Here is a 22,508-nt window from a genome sequence, read left to right on the forward strand (position 1 = left end):
GGCTATGGGGCTTAAATAGAAGCCCCCATGAAATAGAGCTGTTATACCCCTTCACTGGGCATAATACGGGCTGACCGGATGCTCCGGTCCAATAGACTGGATGTTGCTCCTCAGCGTCCGGTCACCCGATGGCAGCCACATGTCTCTTGCATTCAATAGTGAACGTTTGATCTCAACGGTCGATATGTTGACCTAACGCTCTGACAGAGCTGATTGGACGCTGGACCCTCAACGTCCGGTCGTTTACAGTAAGGGTCCAAAACATGCTTTTGCCGACCGGACGTGTCCAGTCATGCTTGACCGGACACAGCCCAATGTCCGGTGCTTAACCCTAATTACTGTGCCGACCGACCACTCGACTGGACGTAGTCCTTCAGCGTCCAGTCGCAAAGCGACCTAGCGTCCGGTCAGTTGACCGACGATAGTATCATTGTGACCAACTCCATTTCACTTCTAACTTCTCCACCCTTGCTCAAATGTGCCAACCACCAAGTGTATCACCTTGTGCACATGTGTTAGCATATTTTCACAAACATTTTCAAGGGTGTTAGTTCTCCACTAGATCCTAAATGCATATGCAATGAGTTAGAGCATCTAGTGGCACTTTGATAACCGCATTCCAATACGAGTTTCACTCCTCTTAATAGTATGGCTATCAATCCTAAATGTGATCACACTCTCTAAGTGTCTTGATCACCAAAAACAAAATAGCTCCTACAAGTTATACCTTTGCCTTGAGCTTTTTGTTTTTCTCTTTCTTCTTTTTCAAGTTTAAGCCCTTGATCATCGCCATGCCATCACCATTGTCATGTTATGATCTTCATTAGCTTCTCCACTTGAAGTGTGCTACCTATCTCATGATCACTTGATAAACTAGGTTAGCACTTAGGGTTTCATCAATTCACCAAAACCAAACTAGAGCTTTCAGTCAGAAGCTTGATAGTGAAGATGGCGGGGAGCATCCGGGAGAGGCTTGCCGAAAAGCACGTCGGAGACTCACTTGCACGTGGGGAAGGCCCGAGGCTATCCACAGAGTTACCCGACCAGGAGCTTGGCCCTTGCAAGGGATTCCTTGCGAGGTGCTCCAATGAGGACTTGGGGGAAGCTTGCGCGCTTCTTGATACCTCAGTAAAAATACTGGAGTCGTCGACGGGAGTTTACATATCTCTACCTTGCTCTTTAGCTTCCACATTTACATTGATTACTTTACTACGTTTGCGGTAGAGATAGCAATACACTAGCAAAACCGTAGTTGCACATTTAGATAGTTTATCTTTTGCATAGGTTTTGCTAAGGTTAAAAAAAGAGGCCGTAGTTAATTCACCCCCCTCTTAGGCGTCACGATCCCTTCAATTGGTATCAGAGCCGGTTGGCTCAATTTGGACCTTTGGCTTAATCGCCGTTGAGCCAACGCTATTTAGAGTGGTTGGGATGGATACCACTAGGCCTCCGCACTTTGACGGCACTAACTTCCTATACTATAAAGCTAAAATGGCTTGTCACCTTGAGACGGTTGATTTGGGTGTATGGAGAGTCACTCGTGATGGGATGAAACTCATCAAGAATCCCGAAAAACCCACAAAGAGTGATGAAAAAGAAATGCACTTCAATGCTAGAGCTAAAAATTGCTTGTTTGAATCACTTAGTATGGATGTTTTTAACCAAGTATTCACTTTAAATATGGCACATGAAATTTGGTTAAAACTCCAAGAGCTTCATGATGGCACAAGCAATGTCCATGAGCAAAAACATTGTCTAGCAAAGCAAAACTATGATTCCTTTACTATGAATGATGATGAGCTTGTTCGTGATATGTATTCTCATTTGAATCTAATTATCGAGCTCCATTCTATAGGATTATTAAAGCTAGATGATGCGGACATCATAAGGAAGATCATCTCCGTACTACCACAAAAGAAATATGCAAGCATCATCACCATCCTTCATAACATGGAGGACTTGAGCAACATGACCCTGGGCATAGTCATTGGCAAGTTAGTGGTATTTGAAATGTCACGTAAGATGGGTCAAGAAGAAGCCTCTTCATCAAGCAAAGGCAAGGCTCTCGCATGTAGCGAGAAAAAGAAGATGAAGGGCAAGCAAGTTGAGACAAGCTCAAGCTCAAGCTCCTCAAGTGAAGATGAAGAAGAAGATGAGGATGATGATGATGATGATGATGATGAAGATTCAAGTGATGATGATCAATCTTCCTCCTCCACCTCCACCTCCAACCTTGATGAAGAATCAATCAAACTTATCAACAAGGTGGAGAAGATGATCCAAAGGCTAAATGTCAAGGGTGTGCCCATCCAAATCCAAGATTTCATTTTCATAAATCAAAGAAATGAGCAAAGAAAGAGAGGATGCTATGGATGCGGCGAGTTGGGGCACTTTGTGGAAGTTTGTCCAAACAAGCCTACACCTAAGACAAAGAAGAAAGCGTGCAAGAATCAAGCTCTCACGTCAATAAGGTCATGGGATGATTCTTCAAGTGAAGAAGAACCCCATCATAAGAGGCGAGGCCACAAGCACTCATCATCAAGCTCTTCTCGTGTGTGCCTTATGGCATGAGGTAACAAAAGCTCTTCCTCTAGTGAGAGTGATAGTGATGATGATATGCCTTCTTATCATGAAATTGTGCAAGAAAAATCTTAATTATGCTAAAGCTTGCATTAGTCAACAAAAGAAGCTCAAAAGTTTAAAAGAAAAGCTAGATAGTTCACAAAAAGCATATAAAACCTTGCTTGAACAATATGAGAACTTTGCTAATCTCAATGTTGAACTATGTACTAAAATTAAGAAACTTGAGGCTAGTGCAACAATAAATGCATGCACAATCAATGATGAGCAACTTGTAAAGAAAAATGAAAAATTAAAAGAAAAGTTAGCTAGCTCACAAGAAGCATATAATAGTTTGCTTGCTAAAATGGAAACCATGTGCAAACATTGTGATGAGCTAACTAATAAAGTTGCCAATCTTGAAGCCGTTAGCACAACCCCCACCAAGGCATCTAAAAAGAAAAGTTCTATCTTTAACTTGTCTAAAAAGGATGCCTCTACTTCTTGTAATGATTTATGTTTAGACTCACCTTTGTGCAACCAAGTTTGTGTTGAGAAAGTTGTTGTAGATATATGCACACAAGAGGTTGCAAAGGAGAATGAGCAACTCAAGCAAGAAGTAGCTCGCCTCACCAAGGACTTGACTCAAGTAAAAGGCAAGGCAAAGCAAACCCAACTTCATCAAGATAACACCATCAAGGGAGTGAAGAAGCTTGATGAAGGACAAACTGTGGTTTGTTACATGTGCCACAAGGAAGGTCACAAGTCCTATGCGTGCAAGGTGAAGAATGGGGGAGGAGCAAAGAAGAAAGAGAAAAGGCAAACAAGCAAGCTCTCCAACACCTACACCAACAAGGTGGACAAGAAGGCCTCCACACCTTATCTCTTGAAGAAGAAGAAAAATGATAAGGTGGTGGCCATCAAGGTGAACAAGCGAGCCAACAATGGGGTCAAACGCTTTTGGATGCCAAAGGAAATCATTTCCAACATGAAAAGCACCAAGAAGGTTTGGATCCTGAAAGGGAAGTGAGAAGTCCAATGGACTTCAGGGAATTTGGAGACTTGGCAAAGTATGGGTGTATTTCATGGGGTGCATCATGATGGACAAAATCATTGCCAAGTGAGTTAGTAAATATTATGAACCCAAATTCTCCTTCCCATGTTAGGTAACTAGATGTTATTACTCTTTAATTGGTACATCTTTCAGTTGGTATTTCTTACAATTTGATATCTTAAGCATACTAGTTACTATTCATGCCTATGTTTGCATTTGCATGTTTATATTTTTGTCATGCATACATTAGGTATATCTTATGGTAGGTTTGCTCGGTCTCATTTTTAACCCTTAGAGCAAACCTACATGGTTTAAAATTGTCTAGGAGCATGGCACATAGCTTGTCTTATAATTGTTCATCTAATATGTGCCAAAGTCCAAATTGTAGATAATCTCTCCTGAATATCATTTTTGAAAATGATTCTCACATTCATGAGATGTCAGCTTTCAAGTGGTATTTTGATTCTAAAATCAATGTGCATGATTCCTACAAAGTATTCTACACTTGTGTGCATAAATTTAGGGGGAGGATTACTCTACAAGTTGGATGCCTTGAGACTAATACCTTTTCAAGCTTATCATGTGTGTAGTAGTCTCATTGCAAGGAAAATAGAGTCCCCGGAGCTAAGCATCATACTTCAAATATCCACCACCAATTTGCAAGTGGTAGAAATCAATTTGGTTTCCACATGTGGTATTTCTAAACCAATATAATCATGTTGATTTCATTTTGATTTTTATATGCTTTCTCCATAGATTAAATTCTCTTGTGCAATAATGTGCTAATTATGCATATACTTTGTTTTCTATCATATGTATGCATATATTTAGGGGGAGCTTAATCTATATAATGTGAGAGTCAAACTTTGTGATCTATTCCACTCTATATACAAAGGATCACGAAGTTTGACCCTCCCTTGTGCTACTTATGTCTTCCTTTTCGGTGTTTGATTCCAAAGGAGAAGAATTTAGAGAACCAAAAGCAAGCATTATTTATTGGACCTATTGGTCTACAAGTGGTAATGGTTCAAGAAAGGGAGAATAGTGGATTATGGATTAGTCTAAGTAATGGGGAGAACTTGTAGGAAATAAGGCTTAAATCTATAATGCCTCATGGGGACATTTGCAAGGGCAAGATAAGGTTGCATATAGTATCTTATATATAGTATCTTTTAGCATCACATAATCTTGTCCCTTGCATTGCATCCTAGCAAGTAGATAGTTGGCTTAAATCCATAATGCCACATGTGGACATTTGCAAGGGCAAGATAAGGTTGCATATAGTATCTTATATATAGTATCTTTTAGCATCACATAATCTTGTCCCTTGCATTGCATCCTAGCAAGTAGATAGTTTTTCAATTTCAAAAAAATTATTATTTGCTTGCTTTGCTCGTGTTGTCATCAATCACCAAAAAGGGGGAGATTGTAAGGAAAATGGACCCTAGGCCCATTTACTTTGGTTTTTGGTGTTTGATGACTAACACAATCAAATTGGACTAATGAATTTGCAAGTGTTTGTTTTGTAGTTCAATAGGGTGCAAGACGTGACTTGGACAAATGCGCCGTGATGATCCGATGATCAACACCATAAGCAAGACCTTAGGAGCACAAGAAAAGACATAAGATATCAAGCAAAGTTCAAGCACGAAGATAGAAATCAAGCCGGACGCAAGATCGTGAAGAAACGAGCTCACAGAGGGCACAGGACGCTGCATAGGACGCTCCGATGCACAGGACGCTGCACCGGACGCTGCAAGGATGCTGCACAGGACACTCCGATGCACAGGACGCTGCACTGGATGCTGCACAGGACACTACATCGGACGCTCCGATCAAGCAACAATAGAGTCAACAGCAGCGACCGGACACTGCACAGGATGCTACACTGGACGCTCTGATGCACAGGACGCTGCATAGGACGCTGCACAGGACGCTGAGTGCCAGAGTCCGGTCAACACCAGTAAGGTTCCAGAGAGCCATTTTTGTGACTAGACGTGTCCGGTCAGTGCTGACAGGACGCTGGTCAGAGTCCGGTCAGTAGCAGAAAAGCAGGATTTCGTTCCCAACGGCTACTTTCTCAGTGGGGCTTATAAATAGACCTCCCAACCGGCCATTTGAGGTGTGTGGAGCTAAGGAAACATACCAAGGGTATTGATACACCATTTTAGTGATCTCCACTTGCATAGTGCTTAGTGTTTCATCAGGTGATTAGCGTAGGTGCTTTTGCGAAGTACTTAGGTTGATCAGACCACTGCTTATGTGCTTGCTCTAGGTTTAGGCCTAGTGTTTAGTGAGGTTTGCATACCTCTTACCACCCGGTGCTTGCGAGCATCATTGTTGTACATCGGAGGGGCTTGAAGTTTTGCGAGATCACACCAACCACGTTTGTGGTGTGGCCGCCACCGTGTATTGGAGGGAACAAGGCCCGCGGTGTTTCGATCGGAAGCTTGATAGTGAAGACTGCGGGGAGCATCCGGGAGAGGCTTGCCGGAAGGCACGTCGGAGACCCACTTGCGTGTGGGGAAGGCCCGAGGCTATCCATAGAGTTACCCGACCGGGAGCTTGGCCCTTGTAAGGGATTCCTTGTGAGGTGCTCCAACGAGAACTAGGGCGAAGTTTGCGCGCTTCTCGATACCTTGGTAAAAATACCGGAGTCATCGACGGAAGTTTGCATATCTCTACCTTGCTCTTTAGCTTCCGCATTTACATTGATTACTTTACTATGTTTGCGAAAGAGATAGCAACACACTAGCAAAACCGTAGTTGCACATTTAGATAATTTATCTTTTGCATAGGTTTTGCTAAGGTTAGAAAAAGAGACCATAGTTTAGAGTTAGAATTTTTAAGTTGCCTAATTCACCCCCCTCTTAGGTGTCACGGTCCCTTCAACATCTCATTATTACTATATGAACAATAAAAAAATATATCATGGAACATCCCATGGATACTACGTGGGCAACAGAAAATATACCATGGAACATCTCCCAGGTATTATAGAAACATTACAAAACACACAATATATGGAACTTGAATAATTTGGGGAAAACCTTAAGAATACTAGAGAAACAACCTGTAATACATCATGTAACATCACATGAATACTAGTATAACGATAAACAAGAATACACCTTATAATTACTATGTACTATATTGTAGAAAATGAATAAAAAAATAATGGATACAATAAACATATAATATGAAATAAAAGAAAAATATTAGCCAAAATTAATAGAAAACAAAACATAAAGAAAAGAGAGAAGAAAAAAGAAAAATAAAAAAACATGTAATAGAAGAAAATAAAAAAGGGAAAAACATTCCATGGATACTACGCGAACAACTTAAAATACACCATAGAATATCTCATGAATACTATGTCAACAATAAAAAAATACATCGTGGAACATTTCATGGATTGAACAACCCATAATGCACATGTGACATGTCACGAGTACTGTAGAAATGCTATAAATACACCATGCATCTAACATTAATACTTTGTGAAAATTTCAGAATACATCATGGAATATTTCAAGAATAATATGAGAACAATCCTTAATACATCAAGAAGCATCCTACAAATACTATAACGATAATTCAGAAAACTCCTTGTAAATACTATGAGAACAGTTGCATTATATTATATAAAAAATAGTTCAAGTGAATATTAAAAAACCCAAGGATGCATGAGAATATGCTATGAAATAAAATAAAAAATAACCAAAATAAAAAGAAAACAAAATATAAAGGAAAGAGAAAAAAAAGAAGAAACCACATAATTGTGGAAAAAATGAGGAAAAATCCCATAGCAATACTGTAATATCTCATGGGTGCTTCGTGAACCATCAAAAATACATCATGGAGCATCATATAGATTCTAGATGAACAACCAGAATCATCCAATGAACATTTCACATGTATTATGGGAACATTGCAAATACACAAATGTATGGAACAAGAATAATTGCAAAAACAATCTAAAACACATAATGAAACATCTTAAAATTACTATGAAAACAATTCATAATACATTATAGAACAAGTTGTGGACTATAGAAAAATAAATAAAAAATAAATTAGAAATAAATGAAATATTTAATTGGAGTAAAATAAATAGAAACAATAAGAGAATTTTAAAAATAGAATTTTTTCAAATTGAAAAATGAATGAAAGAGGAAAAAATTTCTTATAATGGACTAAAACATGCAGGTGAGATGGGCCTTTGAAGCACCTTACAATGACTAAACGTCTGTTTTAGTAATGAAATCGGGCTGTAGCACTACGGGGTCCAATTATATACATCTAAAAAAGACTGTAACATTATCGTCTTACCCGGTGATATCAAGTCTTGATCTATGTTCATGTGTCCACGTCCGATATGGGAGCTCATGAGTCCGTGTCCTATCCGATTTCGATACAAAGACTGAATCCACATGTTCGCGTCTGATACAAAGTCCTTGTAGCTTGCGTGTCTGTTTCCGATTATGGAGATTCAGTTTAAAATAAATTGTACCCCTAGCGAAAAAAAATAATAGAACAGAACTGGGGTGGTCGGTGCGCTGCTGACTGCTGACTAGTCGGACGTGGGATCCAAGAAAAGTATCCAGGTGGAGAGTCTGACATGTAGGGTGGTTAGGCCCGGCCCACGAGTACCTGTATCGAAACGGGCTACGATTACCAAACCGACCTGGCTCGGCTTTGCTTTTTCCAACACGCGTTGGAGCGACGGGTGCACTTATCAGGAACGGACAGGACTACGGGGCCAATCCCTCGCGCATCTTCGATCCAAACCCTACTGAATCGAACCCCCCACCCTCCCCCCCTACCAAATCGATGGCCGACGGCGGCAGCGGCGAGCCGGGGGCCGGCGGTGGGTCAGCGCCGGTGTGCACTTTCGTGAGGAAACCACCCAAGAACATGCGGAAGCGCCCCGCCGCGCCCGCGGGATCTGACGACGACGACGACGACGGCGGCAGCGGCGCCCTCGCGGCTGCGCGCTCCAAGAAGGGGCCGCCGTCCTCAGCCGCTGGCAAGCTCGTTTTCTCCACCGCCGACGCCTCCTCCGAGCCGCGGCGGTTCCAGTACGAGTCGTCCCGGACGATCCAGTCCACGGACAGCCGCGCAACCGCCGTGCTCGAGACGGAGACGGAGTTCGACCGCGACCCGCGCGCCATCCGCGAGAGACAGCTCAAGCAGGCCGAGGAGTTCCTCAAGAAGAATCCCTCCGGTGCCTCCGCCTCCGCCTCCGGGGAGGTGTACAAGGGGATCCACGGCTACACGGACTACAAGGCTGGGTTCCGGCGGGAGCACACTGTGTCTAGTGAGAAGGCCGGCGGTTCGCACGGCCCGCTCCGGGCGGCCGCGCACATTCGCGTCTCCCAGCGGTTCGACTACCAGCCCGACATCTGCAAGGACTACAAGGAGACGGGGTATTGTGGTTACGGCGATTCCTGCAAGTTCATGCACGACCGAGGGGATTACAAGTCCGGGTGGCAGCTCGAGAAGGAATATGAGGAGGCGGAGAAGGCCCGCAAGCGGCGCATTGCCATGGCTGGTGGGGATGGGAGTGATGATGAGGCAGCAGATGAGGACGAGGATGATGAGGAGGCGCTGCCCTTTGCCTGCTTCATTTGCCGGCAGCCATTCGTTGATCCAGTGGTCACCAAATGCAAGCACTACTTTTGTGAACATTGCGCCTTGAAGGTATGAATCAGTTTGGTTTGCTTCTTGTATGATTTCCATCTGTAGAAGATCTAGTTATCCACCTGCTTGCTTGGGTAGGCTAATAGTTTGTGGTCCCAATGATTCTGGACAAGAAACTTTTTGAGACTCAACATTTAGTTGAGCTGAAACTGAATTTACTTAAGACAATAGTCAATAGGAGATGTTTTCACAGGATGAGAATCACACAATGGATTGCGGATTGTACGAGTATATGAATTACTTTCACAAATTTAAGCAACTTTCAAGGATATAGTGAAGATAAATCTTTTATAAGGTATAATCTGCTTCATCATCAAACCACTCTCTATGGATTGATCATTGCTATTTGGTGTACTGGATGTTCCACCAAATAGCACCCTTTGCTTCTTCACACTTCTGCACATGATTCCAGCAAGTTGTTACTCCTGCCAGATTGAACTTTTGAAACCATAATATTTGTCAATTCTGTTCTGGATGTCATTCCAGTTTCCTCTGGGAACAGAACGTGTCAGTACAGGTCCATTTCAGTGTTATATGTATTTACAAATTAGTAAACATTTATATGCACTAGTGAGCCTTTTGCGTTCTGAATCAGTCCAGGACTCCAGGGCCTGACCATTGCCACCAACATTGGCCCAGTAGATAGCATTGTAGCTGGTCCATGAAGCAGGCAAGCAAAAGCAACCGTAAATGCAAGAAGCTAATAAAGCATCGATCCTTTCCTTGTTGCCTTATCCACTTGTTCATTGTACCCAGAGAAACAGCTGAGGCTGTGCCACCGCAGCAGGTGTGACTGCTGCTTGGCTTCTGTCCCGTGCGGCCAATGCTTGGCTGGATGCGCTGTCTAGCTGCTATCCCATCACACCGTTCTTTGCTTTCAATGTCTATATACCACGAAAGCTCACTGATGCCAATGCCTTGATGTAGTTCCTTTTCCTTCATATGTAATTTCTTGTTCTTTTTCAGATCTTAAATTAGATGTTTCTTGATCAATATTCGTGATCGAATAAAGAAAGATTCTTGATATCTTCCTAATTCCTACTCAATGGATCCCTCTTTCTTGATTTCTTACCATTGGCTAAAGCTCTCGTGATCTTCAGCCTCTGCTTGGTTATGTGTGGACTGTACCGGGACAGATGGTCTGCTGAATACCGTCCAAAATGGGTGAGATTGACTGGATTAGCCGGAATCGACTGAGATTAGGGCCGGTACTGGGTGATGTCTCTTCTGTGCCAGTTTAGGTGGCAGAACGAGATATACTGCCTGTTTCGTCTGGTATTGGAATGGAATTGATAAGATTAGTTGACATTGCCCTTTGTATGGGATTTTCCCCCTCCCTACTTTTCATGACAATCCTATCCACTTCTGATTTCTCAACTGAGACTATTACTTCATGCAGATGAAAGCCTCTGCACGGCGAACTCTGCTTCTTTACTGCCAGAGAACAAGGATAGCATGAATCTAGAAACATGTCCCTTAATACTTAAAATGTAAGCAGCTTTATCAACTTTAAAAATAAACTGCCTAGAGATGTCCATCTCTTTGTTCCGCTTATTCTCTTACTGTGGTCCTTCTGAACACAAGTAGGAATCCTATTTCATCTGGAGGAGCAGCCTTTATTAGACCAACCTACATGAGCTTCCACTTTCTGCACTCAAGGGACGCATTTTTGAACTCCCAGAGGTGGTGGATCTTCATTATTTTCATGAGTCCAGTGAGTTAGCTTTGAGCTATCCACACAAGTGATCTCATGATCAGTGTTATCAAGTCGTCCGATTAATCACGATTACTTGGACTGATCGGTCCCATGACTTTGATAATGTCCACCAACTCAATTTGTCTGACCAGTTTCCATGTCGTCTGACTAATTGTTGCTTAATCGCGATTAGCCATCCAATTAGGATGAAAAACAACTAGCTTTCACGCTGTGTATTGGCTGCCTGAGCAACTGGGTTGCGGTTGGCGGGTAGGCTGGTAATTTGGCCCATTAAGTTTTAGAATATATACTGTTCAGAGCAGCCCAGGAGCAGGATGTTGTCTGTCGTGTTTGGGTTTACTTGCTTTCCAGCAGCTGCTGCCGCTGCCGCCACCGAAGCTTGTGGGCTGGTTCACATCCCTGCCCTGTCCCTTCCACAGATCTCCATTGGCTCCTGTTGCTACCTGGTGCCCTGAGCAGACCCTGATCCCTTCCACAGATCTCCATTGGCTCCCGTTGCTGCCTGGTGCCTGCCTGCCTCTGCTGGGCGCAACCATTGCTGGAGGTCGGATCCTGTTCCGAAGGCCAGAAGCAGTGCCAGATTCTACCGCTGCCCATCGGGTCCCTTCTTCCAACATGAAAATGAGCTCCTCCACTGATTCTCTAGCTCTACTGTTGCTGCTCTAGCCCTACTGCTCCTGCTGTTCTTGCCTCATGCTCTGCTGCTGCTTTCTGCTTAGTGATTACATACACATATACCTGTGTGGTTGTGATGTATGTGCAAGTGTGGATAAACAGCCAACTGGCCATCCAATCACACAAGAATCTGTGCCCTAGTACTTTTAGACTCTTGCTGCTTGCGTTGTACTACTATATAGTACAACGTTCCTGGAATATACAGGACGGCTATATGGATGACCAGGACCAACTGGCTAAACAGGCTGGTTGACAACTAATTGTGATTAGTCACCTGGTTGGTCCCATGTCAAGCCGACTAGATGATTTCACGATTTGATAACAATTGCTCATGATGTCAATTCTTCCTAGTTTGGGACAATGCCTCATACATTGTTTTGGGTATGGAAGGAGCAGTGATCTGTTTTCAAACGGAAGGTTATGTAACCTCTTTTCGTTGCAGAAGGATAGAAGGACTTATAGTTTACAAGCAAAGGCTGGCTGGATTAGACAACAATGCAAGCCTTGAGACCTTTTGGGTCACCTTTCCATTAAAGACAGATGGTCCAATTGGCTGTGCAAGAAGCCACTGCCAATAATCTTAACCTGTCACTTGACAAGTTAAATCCATCCATCTGAATCAGAAGAGGCACAGGCAATCATGGCTACCATCTAAATGTTCCCCACTTGTGCTCTGCCTCCAAGCCTCTTTCCTATGCATTTCTGCAGAATGAGAAAGCCATGTTTTACTCTCATTCTTATGTTTGGATTAAAGGAATAGTCTTGCTGATTGAGATCTACTGTTAAACCCTCAAATCACATGTTCAGAGGAACTCCAATTGTAACCATCTGCTGTCTCTGAAGTGCAGACCAAGTCAAGTGACACTTCAACATAGAGATATTTTATTTGAATCATGCCTGAGTGATATTATTAGAAACTAATAGGGTGTATGAACATTGAAGGAGGTATACATTTACAGAGACTTCAAAACATATTTTGTTTTCACCATTACGGAAAAAAACCTTTGCTCATTAAGGAGTCACCTCCTCATCCTTTTGTCTTATATCAATCCTGTACAAAAAGCACATGGAAGTTTATTAGGATGCACTTGTGTTTTTTACTCATATAAATCCCAATTGAGCAGTTGCACACTAATTGAAGAAGGGGTACCAAACTAGCAACCGTACGGTACAAATAATTAAGGTTTGAGAATCTTATATACCTTGCAAGGGCCAAGTGCAGAAGTCTCCATCTAGAGGGGTTGTGCGGGTACATCATGGGGGTGATGAATGCATTGTGGAGTGTATTTGAGATGTACCGTAGTATGTGTTTTGTTGGTGATGTGAAACAATTTGGATTTGTTACTTTTTTATTTTAGAGAGCAGAACTATTTGCTTATTATAAAATTTGTATTGAGGTTACTGTAATTTTAGTTTCCATGGCATCCAGTACAATGATTGTGGAATAGGCATGCCAGGTTTAGTGTGATTCAGTTTTTAGAGAACAGAGTATTTTGTAGCTCTATGGAGTGGGACTGTGTTAAGTGTGCGTGGCATTAAAACTTATTGGCAGAAGATATATGAACCAGAAACCATAGATGCCATTGTTATTACAAAACATAAGTCAGATGCCATTGTTATTGTTAAACTCCATTTTATGAGGCTAGAGTAGAACTGAAGATTGAGGATATAAATGATAGGTTGAGAATTCCGTAGTATTAGTGCAGATTAGAGTTGAAGGTTTGGACTCTTCCAGAAAGATTTCTTTATCGAGAGTTCCAGACCCCTTGCGCAAACTGTAATGTGAAATATTTGGATATTGGATATGTGAAATTAGCTGTCGATCATGTTTTTGTTTTTGTTTTTATTTTTGGTTGAATGCTAGTTCTGATCTCAAATTATTGTGCTTCCTTGAGATGAGACTGACTTGTATATTTGTACATTATAGTTTTTTTTATCATGTTCTCTGTGGTAGACCGAACTAACAATTTTTTTCTTCTTCAATATTTCAGCACCACTCGAAGAACAAGAAGTGCCACGTCTGCCTCAAACCTACAGGGGGCATCTTCAACGCTGCACAGGAGATCCGCAAGAAGATGGCACAAGACAAGAAGCAGCAGGAGTAGGAGAGCTCGAAACACCGTTGCTAATTTATCTGTGTCGTACAACGATGATTGGTGTGATAACTAAGGTCCGGTATTTTCGCCATCAGAAAAATGAGAAGAAAAGGTAGATCAGGACCCAGTTTTGAACGCTTACATGAATGAACACATTCAGATCCAGTCCCTAGTCCCTACCCCCAGCTAGTCCAACTTGCTGTTGTGTTCATGTCTCGTCGCCTGCCAGTTGGTTTGGTACCTAGCGATGGGCAGAGCTCCAAAGGTACAGTGCTAGACTGCCACTGTGTTGTTTGCTACTGGGCACCAGAAGATCTTACCTTTGATACAGTAGCGATCGTGTCGTGCAGCCTGGCTTTGAGAATTCCCGGTAGGCTTCGCATCCAGCGTGCTGGCCTTGGTGCCTCTCTGGTCACGCCTTTCTTTCCCCTCGTCCCCCATCTGCTTTTGCTGACAGATGAAAGGTATACCACACGCACCATCCGTTTTGTCGCCTCTGAGACATTCGTCTTGCCTCTTTGGCTGCTGCCGCCTTGTTTCCATGCGTGATGATGCGTCCACGTCCTGTGCGGCAGTACATGGAAATATGGGACACTAGTCTGATGCAGCAGGATCATGCCGAATTTTTTACATTTTGGCCTTTTTTTTTTAAAAAGTCTCACAAATAGACCTCTGATGAAAAGAATTCAGAAAATGGGCCCTCAGCTCGGCGTTATTGATGCTGACGCCGAGCTAGGCGCCAGCGTCTTTGGCACCAAGCTGTTGGGCACGGTGAAAATGCCTGCCAGGGGGCTCGGCGCCGGTCACTCTGGCGCCGAGCCTCCTGCCATTTAAAAGTGCATGCAGTGCAGTGGTGAGTAGTACATGCTCACTTTTAAAAGTGCATGCAGTGGCGCAGACTGACACAACGCATTCAATTGGACTTGAAGAGTCACATCAGAGTAGTACATTCAATGGAGACCGTGCAGCGCATGCAGGAGCTGCACTTCAACATATTCAGGTTTCATATAACTATACCACTCAGTTTCACCCACCCCAAGCAAGGACAGAAACGACAGGCCTAGTGCTATATTTGCACAATGTTAAAAGATGACACATACATTGTACAGTGAGATTAATAAAGTCACTCACTTGCTGTTCACTGTCTGCAACTGCTGCCTTTCAGCATCCATTGACCTTAAGGCCTCACTAGCCTCCTGACGAGTACGTTCCAGTTCCTGCTGTGCTGCTAATTGCAGAGAAGCAGCCTGCTCAACATTAACTTCATTAAACCGAACTTCAGGTCATCTTTTTTTCCTGTAAATGTGTAGGAAAAAATACTAAAGATCAACTTCTTGTTTCAATAATTCAGTATATTCACGAAATATGAGAAACAGGAAGCAAAGAGTCGATTACACCACAACAATCGTTGAATCAAATTGTACTAGTTTATTCTCAAACTAATGTGCACATAGGACAGCTGAAAAATTCCATATTTAGTGAGAGACTGAGGCAGTGAAGTAAAAGATCTACTATTTTCAAGCTAAAGTGAAGATAGGACAGATAAAAAATTGGTTACTTCTTACCTTTTGTATATCTTGTATACGTTGTTTTGCACGCTTGTAAAGCCTCAGAAACTTGGTATCCAGCTCAACATATTTGTCGTCACGTTCTTTTAGTTCCTTTTCTATTTTTTGTTCAGCTACATGCATGGAACTAATGATGAATTAGACTCTGAAACCAAAAAAAAAGAGGGCAGCAAGGACTAGGTTGTATTACATATTATAATGACATATGTCATGACCTCATAAATCTATTCCAGCTTTCAATTTTAGTTCTTATTATCTACTAAATATTTTTCTATATATTTTATGTTGAAACTCTAGTGAGTTGCGGTTGCTTTTATTCAAAAATCTCATTTCTATTTTGTTAAATAAGTATATTATAGGTCCTAAAATGCAGTTTAGTTACTCAACAATATACAGCCTGTTCGGCTGAGGCTGAAACGATTGTTTACGACCAGGCGAACAGGGCGATAGACAACCATTTGGGGGCTCTAGATATTGAATTTCTTCTATCGAATAACTTTGTGTGTATTAGTAATTTCTCCTTGGCACCTCTGCTGTTTGTGCCATGTTTGCTTTCCATTTTGCTTTTAGAAATCACGGATTCTGTTGTTTCCTTAACTTTCAATCACATCCAGTCTTATTTTTAGTAAGAGCAGAGGAATAAGACTGAAATCACTGAGATACGGGCTTAAGACTGACCCTTAATGAAGTCCAATTAAAAACAGAGAGGGTAGATCATATTAGCATATTTAATTTCTCAGTGATACAACTATCTTAGCCACCTACCTTTTCCTGTACTGAGATGTAATCTACCCGTACAAGAAACAAATATACGCAAATAAATAGGGGCTAGCTGATGTGACTCTTCAAGTAATTGAATGCGCTGCACCATCTGCTCCTCTGCATGCGCTGCACGGTCCCCATTGAATGTACTATTCTGATGTGACTCTTCAAGTCCAATTGAATAGGCTGTGTCAGTCTGCGCCACTGTATGTACTTTTAAAAGTGAGCATGTACTACTCGTCACTGCACTGCATGCACTTTTAAATGGCAGGAGGCTCGGCGCCAGAGTGACTGGCGCCGAGCTTGGCGCTAGAGTGACCGGCGCCAAGCCCCCTCGCAGGCATTTTCACCGTGCCCAGCAACTCGGCGCTAGAGACGCTGGCGCCAGCATCAATGGCGCCGAGCTAAGGGTCCATTTTCTAAATTCTTTCCGCCAGGGGTCTATTTGTGAGAAACTTTCAAAAAAAGGACCAAAATGTAAAAAATTCGGTAGGATCATGAGGTGACTGGCATGAACTTTGTCAGCGTAGCTGTGTAATGTTAGTGAGGTCAATTTCACTATTAAAATTCACACTCCAGCGATGACCCATGTCTTATTTTTGAGTGATGAGAGGAAAAAAAATCCACTTTAATAAATCAATATCCGTCGGACACCTAAAAGTATGTTCTCAAGATTTCCCCTCATACTCTAATTCGCCCCTACTTTTCTACTGTGGCCGTTTCTCTCTTGCTCATGCGCGCTTGTCCAGACTCCACTTAGCGGCTCGTAGTTTGCTACCTTTCTCCTTTGAATCTGGTGGTCGCCAACCGTCTCCAATGCCCTATTACCAGGAGGCCATGACATCCGCACTGGTTGTTTTCCCATTGGATTTAGCCATTTAGGGCACCCATGGAGATCTATGCCGGTGTGGGCCTATACGCCATGACTGGCTGAACTCAGCCAGCCAGCATCATGTTTGACCTTTTGGTCGCTCAATCCCAATGGTGTGCCCCTTTAGGGTTTGTTTGTTGAGCTGTGCCTTCTGAAAAGCTGCTATGAGTTATAGACGCTAGAGAAGCTACTGTAGATTGAGCTGTGGAAAAATTATAAGTTGCTTGGTTCTAACAAGTATAAATCTTACCTCCTATCTCTATTTTTCTTGAAATAACTATGAAACAACTCACTATTTTCACCATTTTATAAAACAAAAAGCCAAAAGTCAAAAGCAGAGTCCAAATTGCTTTTAAAACTGTACTATCTAAAAGTAGTTGTTTCTGAAAAAGAAACGTTTAGTTTCCACTCCTTTGGTTAGCTTTCGACTTTTTAGAAGCAAAAGCAGCTCCCAAAAGCCCAACCAATGACACTTTTAGTGGCTAAGCCCCGTCGTGTGCCCCTCTAGACGTCCTGCTCTAGCTGTGCCCCTCTAGCTTCCCTACCCCGAGCTAACTGAGCTCATCCTTAATATGTATTGGTTTGTCGCTGTGCCTAGCCATCTTGAAGATGAAGAGGTCAGAGAAGGGAAAAAAAAGTTAGAATAAAATACTGACTCATTAACAGGTGGGTCTCACTTGTCATAAAAGAAGTAGAGGCTATGATTTGATAGTGAGTTCTGGTCAGAAAATAATGCATGTATAAATAGGAGGATCTGCAATAAAAAAAAAATCCAAGCTCTAATTTAAGGTGTTCCGTTCAAGTTGCTCCTACCCTTTCAGCTTTCCTCACCAGCTTAATTATAACCCGTTTATGTGAACAAATCCAAGTTCAAGTTGCTACTACGCTAGGTGAGGTTGGACTGGCAGAACATGACATGGCATCCTATCTCTAGTCTCTACTCGCCTACCACGTTTCCTCCTGCATCTGGTCGTCGTTCACCAGGACGACATCATGCGGTGGTGGTTGACCTCCAGGAAGCGGCTACCCAAGGTGTTGCGCCGTGGGTTTGACTCACTCCTGCTCCTCGTCGGATGGCTCCTGTGGAAGGAAAGAAACGCCAGAACGTTCAACCGTATCGCTTCGTCACCGGCGCAGTTGCTTGAGGCCATTGAGCAGGAGGTTACGCTTTGGTGCACGGCTGGGTTTAAGCAGCTAGGAGCGCTTGATGAGCGGCACCGTTCCGCGTGAATACGTAGCTCTTAGAGTCGCAGAATTAGTGCACTGTAATCACAATCATGTGCGAGATTACGAAGCGATAGGACAAGGGCTTTGGTAATCTTAGGTTTATCATATCCCACACTTTTGTAAGAAAACTTCTTAATCCTGCTTAATGAAAAACGTGCCAATGCATGCTCTCGAAAAAAAAAACGACCGCCACCTGACGAACTAACAAAGGGCTAGGCGAACCGGTAGATCAAGCTACAGTACGATGCCAAGGAGCGAGGAGCGGAAATCGACTTTATGGTGCTCCCGTATAGTACTATCATCCGGTTGATGCCCATGGGTGAAGTCATCGTTGCTAGCTATAGGTTATAGTGACCTAACATTGCAAGTTCTGCAATTGCTTCGCGTTAAGAACCGGGAGTGCTCCACACATTGTACTCTTCTGCAACATGACTGTCACGATTCCGCGAGGAACCGAGACGATAACTGGAATCGGAATTGAGACTGGGAAGAGCGAGAACAAAGATTGGGACACAGACGAAGTCGAATTTGATTCAGAGAAAAGTTCAGGTTCTGTTTCGATGCCGTTTACAACCGGTTACAGGGCTTTATATACCTCAGCCCGGACACGTCGTTACAGACGTTAGGCAACCGCCTTAACTTCCCAAGCTTAGCCACGCCTGGCCGTGCGCGTATATCCGCGCCCCGCCACAGGTGGATCTCGCTGGTCCGCCGTCGTGGCCGGATGTCGCAGAGGGAGGTGCCGCCGCCCGAATCTCGTAGAGGAGCTGTTCTGCCGTGCGGGGCTGAAAGCATCTAGGTCCATAGTGAGTTTCAGTGATTAATAACAATATAAGATTATTATGATTAACGTGTGTTTTGTAGAGATAATTTAAGTTAGATCACGATAATGATAATTGTTTGGGCAATCAATGGTTTTCATGCCTCTATCAAAGGATGGACGGTTAAGGATGGACTAGTTCTAAGTGTCGATTGGTGTTGGGGAGCCACTTAAAGTAGTTTATGACTTTGTTTTTCCTTTGGTCATACTTTTAAGGGGGTATGAACTAGTAGCTAGGTGAGCTTAATGTGTTAGGTGTGATGAACACTTGTCAAACTTAGCACTAGGTAGCTCAGGGATTGCCTAAAGATCAAGTGGAACAAACCTTTTTCACAAAGTGTTTGAATTGGAAGTGAATTTGGGGGTTGTTGTTGCTCCGGACTAAGGTTTAGAGCATGGTTCGGACTATGGTAGAGGGTCTAGAGGATACGTGGCACTTCCTGGAAGCTTCTCAGGCGCGCGCTTGGTCTGGACTGAGGGAAATGGGGCGTCTAGACTATGTCACCTGGGTCCGGTTGCCTAGGGTCTGTGTCAGGCGCGTCCGGACTCGGTGAATAGTACTAGCCCGGACCAATGGTGAGCTTGGTCCAGACTAGTACAGAAAGGTTCTAGAGAGAAGAAATAAACTCAGACTCGGTCCAGTGGTCACTTCTGACACACTGGCAACGTTGTTCGTTTTGTGAGGGTCGGACTGAGTTGTGTTGGTTCAGACCATCCCTTTGGGTTCGATCTGGAGCATAGCTGAAAGGTCCTAATATAGTTAGAGGGCGGGTCTATAGCCTATTTAAAAATATACAAATCAAATAGAGCAATTTGATTAGTATGATAAATAGTGAAATGCAAACTTGCTCTAGCTCTATAAGGGTTGCAAAGCCATCTATTCAACAATTCTAGTTTCTATGATCACTAGACACAATTTACTAAGTCACTACTCACTAAGAGCTCTCACACTTGCTACACTAAAGAGCTCCACTAGATGACCTTAAGCTACAAAGTAAGCTCTCAATTCTAGCTACACTAAAGAGCTTGCTACAACTAGTTTACGGGAATATAAATGAGTGAGTAGGGTGATTATACCACCGCGTAGAGAAGTGAACCAATCACAAGAAGAATACCAATTCAATCACCGGTAGAATACCAAAGGGCAACAGACAATCAATTTTTCTCTCGAGATTCACGTGCTTGCCGGCACGCTAGTCCCCGTTGTGTCGACCAACACTTGATGGTTCGGCGGCTAAGAGGTGTTGCACGAACCTCGTCCACATAATTGGACACCGCAAGAACCTACCCACAAGTGAGGTAACTCAATGACACGAGCAATCCACTAGAGTTACCTTTCGACGCTCCGCTGGGGAAGGCAGAAGACCCCTCACAATCACCGCGATCGGAGCTGGAGACAATCACCAACCTCCGCTCGATGATCCTCGCTGCTTTAAGCCATTTAGGTGGCGGCAACCACCAAGAGTAACAAGTGAATCCCACAGCGAAACATAAACACCAAGTGCCTCTAGATGCAATCACTCAAGCAATGCACTTGGATTCTTTCCCAATCTCACAAAGATGTTGAATCTATGATGGAGATGAGTGGGAGAGCTTTGGCTAAGCTCACAAGGTTGCTATGTCAATGCAAATGGTCAAGAGAGTGAGCTAAAGCTAGCCAAACGATATTTATAGACACCCCAAATAATAGAGCCATTGGCTCAATTATTGGGCTGACTGCAGGATGACCGAACGCACCGGTCGTGTGCACCGGATGCGTCCAATCGCTGTGTCCGGTCGCAGCCAGACCACCACGTGTCCATTTCAAATTATTTAGCCATTCACGCCCAACGACTATCTCTGCTCACAGTAATACTGGTGACCGGACGTGCGGCAGAATCGGCTAATCTAATGCCTCCCAGAAGTACTTGTCTTCCATTAGACACTAAGTACTCAAGGGAGAACACTAAATTACACAATTTCGTCGGACACACCCCATGGGAGAACCCGAAAATCCATATTTTTCCATCAGGATCACAAATGAGAGAATAAAGCTTACAATATTTAACCATTTCTTATATCACTTTTTATGCAACATCAGAGTATAATATTTACTGTTGATAATAGCATAATATAAACATGTGATCAGAGTTACAGTGGAAATAAATATCTATTCATGACATGATGAAGCATTGATGTATAAACTATGACAATAGATTATAAAACTTTTATTTTATAAAAAACATTTAGTGAGAGTTATAAATAAAAACTATAATCGCAGCGTAAATGAATCCTCTCTGAGTCCACCAGGAGGAATCCACACCCAAGAGTCAGCTCTAGCATATGTCTGTCACCTGCAATAGGGGAAAATAAAACCCTGAGTACTCAATTATACTCAGCAAGACTTGTCCGACAGGAGGAAATAAAAGACTCAAAGGGCATGCAAGGCTATCTGGCTTGTGGGTTTATTGCATCTACAGGAAGCATTACTAAGCGTGCATCCTTATATTCAATTTTATTAGTAGTCAGCATTAGTTCATTAACTAACCATTATATGTAAGTACATGTGCTACTTTCAAGCGGTGGTAAGTAATCAAAATCATTTTACCATCTTTCATCTTCTAGTTCTTCCTACGGTGCTAGATTGTAGACAAATCATACCGGATCACTCGACGATTCGTGAATCAATGTGCCTAGCTGGGTACCCCGAAATACACGCCCCGCTTGTACCCTAGGCACAAGCAGGACCAACCCACCACTCTCTTATCATAGGGTCTAGGTTCCTGTCCAAACTTGGACTCCAAGCCCCCGCTCCTAAGTCTCGGACTCAGTGCGGTGCTTAGACCTCCACCATCCCCGCCTCCAATCAGTCGGTCTGGAAAGAGCTGGAACCCATGATAAGAGAGCAACAAGCCTTCCCTGTGCCCATACACAAGTATGTGTTTGGGATAATAAGTCTGTGACCTGCCTAGAACCCAATGCAACGACCGGTCCTTAACTGACACAGGCAGAACAAATGCAATCCGAGCCTCGCTCGACTGCCAAACCAAGTCTAGATCCAAAGTACCATTCTGCTCGGTCTCCAATTATCATTCATATATATTCTAGGTGATAATAATATAGTAACAACAAAAATATATTTTCTATCTCTCGTGAGTGATAGGCAATCACTTGACTTTTACCGGAGTCCTATACCATAGCAATTTACATGGTCCTATCATACTAGTAAGACTCATAGGATGAAGATATACATATTCAAGTGGGTTTCATTCAACTCCTTAAAACTTAATGCACAAACATAATATAAAGTGCAGAAAAGTAGACGTTTTGCATCGGGGCTTGTCTGGGTAACATATAACCAAAAGTTAGTATTCCATCTTGGTGACACGATCTCCAATAGTACCATCTCACCAGCAACTCCCGATGACTCCACAGTCCATCACCGCCCCTATATGGTATGCAATGCGATGTAGAGAT

General features: G+C 43.0%; 1 protein-coding gene across 1 annotated transcript; it reads left to right on the plus strand.

Moving 5' to 3' along the window:
- Positions 1-8,332: 8,332 nt before the first annotated feature.
- Positions 8,333-13,969, plus strand: LOC136463096 (zinc finger CCCH domain-containing protein 15-like). The gene is made up of 2 exons (XM_066462130.1): positions 8,333-9,316; positions 13,700-13,969. The coding sequence occupies exons 1-2, from the start codon at positions 8,447-8,449 to the stop codon at positions 13,811-13,813; spliced, it is 984 nt and encodes a 327-aa protein (XP_066318227.1). The 5' UTR covers positions 8,333-8,446; the 3' UTR covers positions 13,814-13,969.
- The last annotated feature ends 8,539 nt before the right edge of the window (positions 13,970-22,508 follow it).

Source organism: Miscanthus floridulus, chromosome 7, assembly GCF_019320115.1.
Source record: "Miscanthus floridulus cultivar M001 chromosome 7, ASM1932011v1, whole genome shotgun sequence".
Classification (NCBI taxonomy): domain Eukaryota; kingdom Viridiplantae; phylum Streptophyta; class Magnoliopsida; order Poales; family Poaceae; genus Miscanthus; species Miscanthus floridulus.

What these genes read in the sequence shown, in the direction of transcription:
- LOC136463096 (XM_066462130.1), top strand. Translation starts at nt 8,447, where the DNA reads ATGGCCGACGGCGGCAGCGGCGAGCCGGGGGCCGGCGGTGGGTCAGCG. An exon ending in GTGAACATTGCGCCTTGAAG is followed by an intron (nt 9,317 to 13,699) that starts GTATGAATCAGT and finishes TCAATATTTCAG; the next exon opens with CACCACTCGAAGAACAAGAA.